General features: G+C 41.2%; 1 protein-coding gene across 1 annotated transcript in view; it reads left to right on the forward strand.

Annotated features, from left to right (window-relative positions):
* Positions 1 to 10,706, forward strand: part of LOC147025213 (uncharacterized) — an 11,194-nt gene extending 488 nt beyond the window's left edge. The window contains exons 2-3 of the mRNA XM_085885943.1: positions 3,448 to 3,549; positions 10,152 to 10,706. Of these exons, the coding sequence (XP_085742069.1) occupies positions 3,448 to 3,549; positions 10,152 to 10,363 (314 nt within the window). The 3' untranslated portion in view covers positions 10,364 to 10,706. The remainder of the gene's footprint in view (positions 1 to 3,447; positions 3,550 to 10,151) is intronic.
* Positions 10,707 to 11,441: the final 735 nt, after the last annotated feature.

The following is an 11,441-nucleotide window of genomic DNA, read 5'->3' on the forward strand; positions in this document are numbered from 1 at the left end:
ACTGTATAGCAAGCACAATATTTAAAAAAGTTGTGGATGGATTCTGACAAAACTTGGTGGATGAGTTGAGTAGGTGACAATAACAAGCGGTTTGGATTTTGGTTAAGGTCCGAATCTGGAGGATAAGATCATTTTTTTTTCATTTTCAAGCGATTCTTCACCATTGAGAGATGTGGCCAAAAACGATATATAGCATGATGTGTTAAATAGTTGCGGATGGATTTTTTTTTACAAAACTTGGTGCATGAGTTGGGCAGTAACAAGAACAAGGTGATTGGACTTTGCGTAAGGTCCAGATGGCGATCTGGCCCTATCGGTGGGATAGAAAATGTAACCTGTTCAACCTGGCAGAGGTAAGTGCTCTGCCGAGTGGAGAGTGCCGTTCTCGTTATTCTTGTTATTCAATTTGAGTGATCTCTATTCCTGAGTGTATGTTTTCTGAATTCAAATCGAAACAGCTTAGAATATAACTTAAACCCAAATGGGTTTAATGTTCCATTTCATGGGTGTCCAAATACTCTGGGACTCTAGTTAATTTCATCAAAGTCGTTTGTATTGATGCTTTCAAGAACTCAATCCAACTTGTCTGAGAGCAAGGGTTGGCAAGATAGCCGAGAGGCATGTGCACTCACTCGCCTCGAAGCTGTCTGAAAAACAGGGGTTCAAATCTTGGATCAGCTGTAACTGTCACCTGCGAGACATCTACGTGTGTGCTGTCCATTGGATAGATGTTGCGACAGAGGACCTGTCTGGACACGAACACCAGGCACGGGTAACTAATTTAATGTGTTAAATATGGTGGTGTAAAAGAGGGTGTATAATCTGCGGTAAAACCTCCGATTGAATGGTTTGTTTGTCAATTGCCTGCAGGTCACAATTTAAAACCAATCTTCACGAAACTTCACCACCTGGTGGAGTTCGTCATAAGAAATAGAAGTCTGTTGTTTTTGAGGTCAAAAGGTCAACATAAGCCAAAGGTCAACAAGTTTGTCAAATTTCTAAAATCCTCAATTTTCCTCTGAGTGACTAGAAATTTAAAGAGGATTTATATTTCAGGTCACTGAATTCAACCACCAATTAGTTTCGAGGTCGTCATGGCCAAAAGGTCAACATAGGCCAGATTCCTAAAACTGTCAATTTTCATCCGATTGACTTGAAATTTCAAAGAGGATTTGCACATTTGGTCATTTAATTCAACGACTTATTAATTTTGAGGCCAACATAGACCACCAAGAGGTCAACATAGGCCAAAGGTAAACAACTTAGGTGAGATTTCTAAAATCCTCAATTTTCATCCGATTAACTTGTAATTTGAAGAGTATTTATATTTCAGGTCACTGAATTCAACCAACAATTATTTTCGAGGTCAACATGGGCCAAAGGTCAACAACTACGGAGGTATTTCTAAAATCTTCAATTTTCATATGATGATGATGATGATGATGATGATGATGATGATGATGATGATGATGATACAAAATGTACATTGAATATTTTTTTATTGGCTTTTTTATTCTGGATGCAAGCTCCTCAAAGATGATCATTTTGAATAAATAAAAATGATCTTTGAATTAATTTAATCATCAACTTGAATCGGGGATGGGAGGAGAACAGTGAATCAAGTGAGATTGAAAAATTAATCCAAAACCAATTCGTCCACAAGGTCTCATCCATTTACAAACTTTATCTCTCACTCATTTCTTATTGTTTATCCTGGATTGTTTGAAGTTGTTGTGGATCAATCCATTAGAAGAGATACGGGACTTTCAAAACGAATTAATCCGCTCTAGAATGCTCAGCACACATCATGATATTTTACTTTTTACGCTAATAAAACTTTTTACCTGATACTTTTTTTTACTTTTTAACCTGATAAAATCAACTTTTTAAACTGATGATATTTACTCTCAATCATGTTTGGCATGGGGTCGAGGGGACGGGGCAGTGTGAGTTGTGAGTGTTGTTATAAATATATATTGTTTGGTTCTGGGGCCACAAGATAAATTATACTAGATTTTTGCATCTATTGCTGAAAGGAGAAGTGTGTGTGTGTGTGTGTGTGTGTGTGTGTGTGTGTGTGTGTGTGTATGTGAGTGGGAGTGGGGGTGTGTGAGTATGTGACCGCCACTTGTTTCTGTTAACAGGAAATGATAGGAACTCGACACCCCTCATCTATAGGTATTTTCATCGACACCCCTCATGCACATCCACAGGTTAAAAGTGCCCCGTCTCGCAGAAGCGAGTCCCTGAAAATGGACACAGCGCATGTGCAAAAGGCCTCGTTAGCATTCATACGCCATTTTGAAAGTCCCATATTGATTAAAGTTATGATTCATCCAGTTAAATACAATGCCATAAGAGCTCAACTCAAAACCTGGAATTCAACTCTCTCCTACGAGTTGTGCCGGTTACCCAAATGGCTTCAGTAGGATTGGTCCCGCCTCTTATGTTCTGTGCAGTAATATCAGGTGTTGATCATTGACTGCAAATTTCATGCGATGATTGTTTTTTTGAGTGTCATGTTACCTTTTGCTGCTCACGTGTCGGACAATGAGGAAGCTCAAGCACCTGGTCCCACGCATGTGCACTGCAAGGATTATTACTTCTGGGAGACTGAACAGTCCTTGAAACCCTGAATGAGCCAGTATCGTAGGCTGAGTCCCGCAAGGTGTATTCCAGACTCAGCGGTGTATTCTCATCTGCAAACCACTGGAGAGAGAGAGAGAGAGAGAGAGAGAGAGAGAGAGAGAGAGAGAGAGAGAGAGAGAGAGAGAGAGAGAGAGAGAGAGAGAGAGAGAGAGAGAGAGAGAGAGAGAGAGAGAGAGAGAGAGAGAGAGAGAGAGAGAGAGAGAGAGAGAGAGAGAGAGAGAGAGAGAGAGAGAGAGAGAGAGAGAGAGAGAGAGAGAGAGAGAGAGAGAGAGAGAGAGAGAGAGAGAGAGAGAGAGAGAGAGAGAGAGAGAGAGAGAGAGAATGCATTTTGGTGGCAAATGCAAGTGAGCTAGTCTGGTGTTATGGCCTGCATGTTTGTGTGAAGCAAGATGGTTCATGTGTGCAGGCAGCAAAGTAAATTAGATAAAATAATAAAGAATGGGCTTAAAAGACCTCACAACGCATTTTGTCCCATCAACCCACGAGACATAAGGGAAGGGTTATCTAAAACAGATACTAATGAAATAACTGTCTCGGGACCACTATATTCCGTGCCATAGCCTTGGGGAAGCATTGGCTTCGCAGAACCCAAACAATGTGTTAAAATATGAACCTGTGAACACTCATCTTCATAAAATGGTTAAATAACATGAGTTTTGGAACAGTGTTAATCACTCCACAGAGCTTAATGAAACAATTTGTTCAACTCTAAGATAATGATCTGTGGTTTAATAAAAGGTTGCCAACACGTGATTGTTTTTCCTGTTGATAACCTTTTCCCTCGTTGTGTTGTTCCAGCATTTGGCCTCCAGTGCAAAGAGTGCTTCCTCCCAACTTCTACATGTGAATCTAAGACCTGCGATGAAAATCAACAATGCTTCACTGCCACCTACAAACTGAGTATGTTATTCATTCAAACATACTTACGATTACTTCCTTTAAGGGAACAAATGATTCCCAACTTTTGTGGGATCGACCAGGAACGTTTTTGACTCAAGTCTTTCAGGAACCGACTGGCCAGGCCCAACGTTTGAATTGGAGTTGATCGAGTCTGGCATTTATAAATTCGCTTAATCTTCACGAAAGATACCGTGGGATCTTTAACATTCACCATCTAAATTGCTAGCACACAGGTCAGCCAGCTAAAAGTCCATCCGTGGGATGGCACACTTAATTGGGATGCAATTCCCTCCGTGTGAAGCACCAAGCCGACAGTTTTAGTTGGGTCAGGAATCGAACCCAAGGAAGATTACCTAGTACAAAGGTAAGTGTGCTTACATCATCATTACATTACAAAGGTAACATCATCATGACAGACTATATCAATTTCAGTGCAGCATATATAATGAAAGCCAGTGTAAGAGGAGGTTATTTGGCTCATTTACCCACACCCCATGAACTTCACTCAGTTTACTTATTTTCTCTGTACAGTGTACGTACTTATATAGCATATTCATAACCACGAGCCTCATCTAAGTTGAGATGATCCTCCTCCTCCTTCTGAATTATATCTTCTCTTCAAATTTCAAGTCAATCAAATGAAAATTGAGGATTTTATAAATACCACCTCAGTTGTTGACATTCATTGGGCCTATGTTGACTATAAAAATAATTCCTCAAAATTTGGTGACCTGAATTATAAATCCTCTTCAAATTTCAAGTCAATTGGATGAAAAATGAGGATTTTAGAGATACCATGTTGACCTTGGGCCTATGTTGACCTTTTAGTCTTTGTTGACATCAAAAATAATTAGTGGTTGAATTCATTGACCTTAAATATAACTTCTCTTCAAATTTGAAGTCAATCGGATGAAAATTAAGGATTTTAGAAATACCATCTTAGTTGTTGACCTTTGGCCTATGTTGACCTTTTCGTCAATGTTGACCTCAAAAATAATTAGCTAGTTGAAGTCATTGACCTGAAATATAAATCCTCTTCAAATTTCAAGTCGATCAGATGAAAATTGAAGATTTTAGAAATACCACCTTAATTGTTGACCTTTGGCTTATGTTGACCTTTTGACCTCAAAAACAATGCGCTTCTTCATTATGACAAACTCTACCATGTGGTGAAGTTTCGTGAAGATCGTTTTAAAATTGTGACCTGTAGGCGATAAACAGACAGATCGACAGAATAACAAGAAGATGTCGTGCAGAGCACGATACTCGCAAAATTCATAAAACAAATTTGACCTCAAAAATAATAATTAGTGGTTGAATTCAATGACCTAATATGCAAATCCTCTTAAAATTTCAAGTGAATCGGATGAAAATGCTCAATTTTAGAAATATCACCTTCGTTGTTGACCTTCGGCTGATGTTGACCTTTTGGTCTCTGATGACCTCAAAAATAATTGGCTCGTTTAGTTCAGCGACCTGAAATATAAATCATCTTCAAATTCAAGTCAATCGGATGAAAATTGAGGATTTTAGAAATACCACCTTAGTTGTTGACCTTTGGCCTGTGTTGACCACAAAAATAATTGGTGGTTGAATTCAGTAGGCTGGTATGAAAATCCTATTCAAATTTCTAGTCAATCAGATGAAAATTGAGGATTTTAGAAATTTGAGTTTTTTTGACCTTTGGCCTGTGTTGACCTTTTGACCTCAAAAACAATAGGCTTCTTGCATATGACAAGCTCTACCATGTGGTGAAATTTCGTGAAGATCGATATAAAACTGTGACCTGTCGACGATTGACAAACAAACAAACAGACAAACAAGAAAAAGATGTACAGAGCACGATACTTGCAAAATCGACCCCCCTCTCCAACGGTTCCCATCATGTGCTGCCTTTTTGGCTGCTGGTTGCATCATTTGTTGGGAGTGCGGCTATGCTGCTGATGCAGTGCCCCGATTACCAGTACACTGGTGCTTGTTTCACCGACCTCGGAAGGATGACAGGCTGAATCAACCCCCTGGTATTAATTCAGTGGCCAACGGGGCTCGTACTCAGGACCCGAGGATCCCATGCCACCACCCTAACCACAAAGTCAATGCCAGACTTCTCTAAAGGTTGCCATGGATAAATCAAATTGTATATTTCATCAAGATTAAAATTGACAATCTTAATAAAAGCTCAGGTCGATTGGATGAAAATTGATTATTTTTCAGATTGATGGTTTTAGATGTTTGACCTTGAGTTGACTTTTGACCTCCAATAGTTGGTTTCCAAATTCAGCGATGGACGAGGAAATTTCTGCTTAATTCCCAGGTTAATTGGATGAAAATTGACGATTTTTCAGATGAAATTTGCTGATTTTAGAAGTTTTACCTTAAGTTGACCTTCGACCTTTTGACCTCAAAACGTTGCTTTCCCAATTCAGTGTGTACTATGCAAATACTGTTCAACTGTCAAGTTAATAGGATGTAAATTGATGATTTTAGAAGTTTGACCTTTTGAGCTAAAAAATAGTTGGTTTCCCAATTCAGAGATGCAACATGGAAATCCTGTTCAAATTTCAAGCCAATCGCATGAAAAATGATGATTTTAGAAATTTAACGTCAATATGACATTTGACCTGTGACCTCAAAATCAATAGGCTTTTCAGTTGAGAGTATTTCGACAACTTGGTGAAGTTTTGTGAAGATCAGTTTTTAATTGTGACCTATAGGCGATTGACAGACAAACAGACAGAATGACAAGCTGGTAGGTGGCGATGGGTCGCCGAGCATGGGAACTATAAGATATAGAGCAAAATGGATGTCATATAGCGGATAGGGAATCACCTTAAGATCATGCATATCAAATCTCATCCAGTTCCATCTACTGATAATTACTCGGTATCAATTTGAATGAAAAGTACTGAAAATGCGGTTTGAAATCGGAAATCCCGAAAGTTCGAGGAGGTGCTGTGGGTGAACAAGATCTAAATGTTAGCTCTCATACATTGTTGTTAGCTCTCATACGAGCCTCGACAAGGTATACAAAAAAAAGAAAAAAAAGTCGAAAATCCGGCTCGATCGTTTGTGCACAATGTATTCCAGACGATTAGTGTGAATTTTCATGACCATCCGACCATAACCCTAGGAGGAGTAGCATTTGGCACGAAGGCACCTCCAGTTCTCGCATATTATGGATTTTTGCACTAATTGACCTTTGACCCCTGACCTAAGCGAAATCGGTCAATATGTCCTGAGGCAAAGTTGTAGTACTCATTGAGTACCATGAACCTGCAAAGTTTCATTCGTATCGATGCACTCACCTGGTCGCTAGGGGGCCTTCAATTTTCGCCAATTTTTGCGCATACCCTAATTGTAGGGGGCGCTGCAGGTAAAGTATTCCATGTATCACAAAACCCGGAATATATTTGATAGAGCATCACCTGTAGATCATTCGTGCCAAATTTCATAACCCTACGTGGGATGATTTCACGTGAACAGTACCGATTTTGAAGGTTTTTCGGTTGTTGCTAGGGAACCAAAGCGTCCCTAGCAACCATCACAATTTCCAAAGCACGAGGTCATAAGATGTACCTACCACCCGAGTTTGGTCAAAATCCGCCCATGTTTACTACCAATTACGCTGATGACAAACGAACAAACATCCCAACAAACAGACAGAATTACTGACAAGAAGAGTCACCTATTTTGGCGACCCAAAAATCACTCATAGAGTGACACTTGGCACAACGGAACAGCACTCGGTGGAGTGCATACCTCTGCCAGGCTGAACAGTTTACATGTTGTATGCCATTGATAGGTCGCATCTGAATCTGGACCTGAACCAAAATCGAATGGGCTTGTGCTCGTCACGTAACCAACTCATCCACCTAGTTTTGTCGTAATTCGTCCCCAACTTTTTGAGATGACATGCTATACATTGTTTTTGGCCCCATCTCTCAATGGTGAAGATTCACTTGAAAAATTCTCGAATTCGGATTCGGATGTTCAGCAAAATCGAATCAATTATTCCTTGTCAAAAACCCAACATGCCCCGCCAAGTTTCGTGTGAATCCATACGTAACTTTTTTTTTGAGATATTGTGCTGTATGTCGTTTTTTGGCCCTATCTCTCAATGGTGAAGAATCACTTAAAAAATTCTCAGATCCAGATCCAGATTTTGATCTTCACCAAATTTTAAGCTTTGCTATCCTTGGCAGGTGACCTACATACACAAAAAAATTCAGAACGACTGCTTGAAAACTGTGGCCAAAATTCGTGTGACAAACAGACAAACAGACAAACAACATACTTGGCAAAAAATTTTCACTAAGTAATAACAAAATCGACTGACCAATATATCCTTGAGAAATCTTCGATTTTGCAAGTAACAAGTAGACAGGCAGGCAGACAGGCAGGCAGACAGGCAGGCAGACAGGCAGGCAGGTAGACAGGCCGGCAGACAGGCAGGCAGACAGAATAACGCACGCAACCAACCAATATACTTGAAAAGTCTTCGATTTTCGCAAGTAACAAATTCCTGAAAAAAACTTCAACAGCACTTGAGCATTAAACCGCCGACTGTACTTCACAACTACAAGGGTCATCCCAAAGGTTCTGTCACCTCACCGACATCATAGAAATAGTACATACAGTTGAAGGTACCATTTTGATTTGACGTACCGTACTCTTTACAGTGGTGGTGTTGCCGAAGCAGTTTCTTGGCAAGGGATATACATATACTAGGTGGTTTGCCATTGCCTTCCCAGCATTGTTTATCTATACTCTATCCTTTTAAATGCTGAGCATCAAAGCAAGGAAGCAGCACATGCCATTTTAAAAGTTTTTAGTATGACTCAGCTGGAGTCGGGTTCGAACTGACAACATTCCAGAGGGCACGGACTTTCTAACCATTCCACTGTTGACAAGCATTATTAATGTCACATTGTTCTCTTCAATGAGCTACATCCAACAGTCAATCAACTTTTTTATTCATCACGACCCTTCTTTCTGAACTGTTCGAAACACAGTACATGATATGGCTTTACACATTAACCTCTTCGGTGAATGTACGAAGCATTCCCCCGAAGCTTGTTCTTCACTTTGATAAATCAGTACAAGTTTTGTGGACTTCCATCAGGTGATTCAGGTGAGTGAAGCAAAACCTCACACTCCCAGGACTTTAACAGAGGTCTTGAACATTTCAGTATTTGTAAGGAGGAGGATAGCATCATTCCAATGAGCCGAACCCTTTTCCCCCCACTGCAGGTCACAAGATTCATTGTGAATCCATATGGTAATGTTCTTGAGTCACTGTTACCCCTTTGCAACCTCCCGGTTGAGCAAAGTTCCAATATGGTCCGATAAAATGAGGCACCTTGATGCTTCCTTGTTGGCATTTGGCCTTTTTTTACACATGGAAAAGGTAGCCCATTACTCTCTGCAGCAAGAGAGTTCAGGTCTGGTTCGTCGGACGGACACCAGGTTTTGTCTTCACCAACGATGCTTTGCAAGAAAGTGCTGCCTTTCCCAGGAAGAGGCTGAAGATGCTGTTGGCACAGAAACAAGTCAGTTCAAATTCTGCGTCTCTGTGAGGATGTGCGGCACATACTTTACCATTGCCTTTCTTTTCCCCCAAATTCTCCGTAACAATGTGATGCATTGTTCACCTGGGAATTGTGCAAACTTGAACCCCTAGCACTCCTCAATCACATCATGGAATAATGATTTACCCATACAATCGACATGATATTGGTGCTGGCAGGATAGCTTTGAGCTGTCTCTTCGGGATGTGATTCTTGACTATAAACTATCACCCTGGTGCTTCGCTGGCAGGGCATTCGGTGGATGACTAGATCATTACTGGAAGAGGATGTTAAGCTGGGGGCACACGAACCAGCCTTGGAAGCCGGTTGATTTTATTGATCCCGCAGTGTCTCGCGAAGAGTAGTTGAGCATACCGGAATCCTGGCCAAGTACCAAATTCCTTCACTGGTTCTCACTGGAATGGAAATGGCAAACTGTAATCCATTCATCCATTGAGGAAATACTCTGGTGGTGTTGGTGCTGCATTGGTGCTGCCTAAACAGTCTCCTTGGCTGTTGGGCACAATCCTGGACGGGTCGCCACTCCGACGCAGGACACCAGCAAGATGGCACTCATTTTGCCGACCTTGAAAGGATGACAAGCAGAGTCAACCCACCTGGTGTTAATTGAACAGCCGAGTGGGATTTGAACTCAGGATCCTAGGATCCCAAGCCCACCACCCTTACCAATAAGCCAACACCAGGCATAAACTGTAATGCTTGCGAAGAAATCTGCTTTGACACTTTGACAAAGCAGACCTTCCCTGGGGTGTGCAGACAACCACAGACAGAGTGCTATGGTTATTGTAAAAATGAGGATAACAGAGAATGTTATTGCATGGTCTAAATATATTTGAAGAATGCCCGTTTCATGATCTTATTTACAAAAATGGGAGTGAACGTAGAGGTGAATGAGAAGTAAATAACAGAAGTAAAGTGAGGGAAATATAACAAGGGAAGGGGGAAGAAAAATAATGATCATGAAATGATAGGATTTCCAAACGACTGGATGTTTTTTTTTCCCACTTCCTACAGGTAGTGGCATCAACTTCAAGGCCAAGGGCTGCATCCAGGAGAATGTCTGCACTCTCAACGGTACCAACATTCCAAGCATACCCATCAGCGCAAAAATGGAATGTTGCAAAACGAACCTCTGCAACAAGGCTCCAAAACTCACATCGACTCGGCTTGTCGCTTCGCTCGGCCTGTTTTCAGCCCTGATGATTTTTTCTTCGAGCCTTTTCTGATAGTCCAGAGCTCGAGAACTGGCTCAGCTAGTTGAAGAGTGTATCAGGATCACTGGGTCATTAGTTGTACTGCACTTGAATATTTGTGTAACTGACAACATAACAATGGCAGGAATAAAAAATCCATCTTCCCAGTCGAAACAAGACCAAAGACATACCCTACAGAAACTCCTTGAATCATTGTATGTAGAATTGCCTTGCCCTTTACTACCCCCCTTTAGACTCCCCATGAGCATTATTTTATCTGCATGTGCAGCTGCATAGCTTGCTTTGTCACGTAACCTTGATATTCTGTAATCGACCTTCCTCAAAGCAGAATAAAATCACACTTGCTTCCTTTTGACTACATGTCAGGTTTTGCTGATTAACCATGCCTGGGGTTAAACCCCACATTGGAAACATCACCCCCCATGGGGATTTTCATCATTCACATCAAAACTATGAAAGTGTCGACCAAGACATGTTTGAGCTGCACCTCAATGTGATGGCCGAGTTGTGATGAAAAAAGGAAGGCATCCCAATGCTTATTATGGCTTTTAAAGCTGGCTGAAGATGGCAATATTAAAGGGTTGGATTTTAACTTCCAGGAACTGAGGCAGCTTCAGGTGAATTGACAGGTTCCACCCATTGCATCCATTGGGACCATACTCCGTACAGAGCGTTGGTGCTGCCGGAGCAGTCTCCTGGGCTATTCGACACAATCCTGTATAGGTCACCACTCCAAGAGAGGTATACCAGTAAGTTGGTACTCATTTTTGCCAACCTCTGAAGAATGAGAGGCTGAGTCAACCCCACCTGGTATTAATCCAACAGCGAAGCAGGATTTGAACTCGAGGGTTCGAGGATCCCAAACCCACCACTCTTGCCATTAAGCCAACGCCAGGCATATTGGCAGGTTGTTACAGTAGGAGATTATTCAGCGATATTTAATTCCCCATAGGTATTCAGTCCCCTGAGTCAATACTTTGTCTTGTTCTGAATCCATTCCAGTGTTGCTTTGGCTTGATGCTTGGGGTCATTGTCCTGTTGGAACGTAAATCTTTGCCGCAGTCTCAGGTCTTTTGCACTCTGAAGCAGG

The sequence above is a fragment of the Eptatretus burgeri genome, chromosome 6, assembly GCF_056783735.1.
Source record: "Eptatretus burgeri isolate ZD-2024b chromosome 6, Ebu_testis_v1, whole genome shotgun sequence".
NCBI classification, from domain to species: domain Eukaryota; kingdom Metazoa; phylum Chordata; class Myxini; order Myxiniformes; family Myxinidae; genus Eptatretus; species Eptatretus burgeri.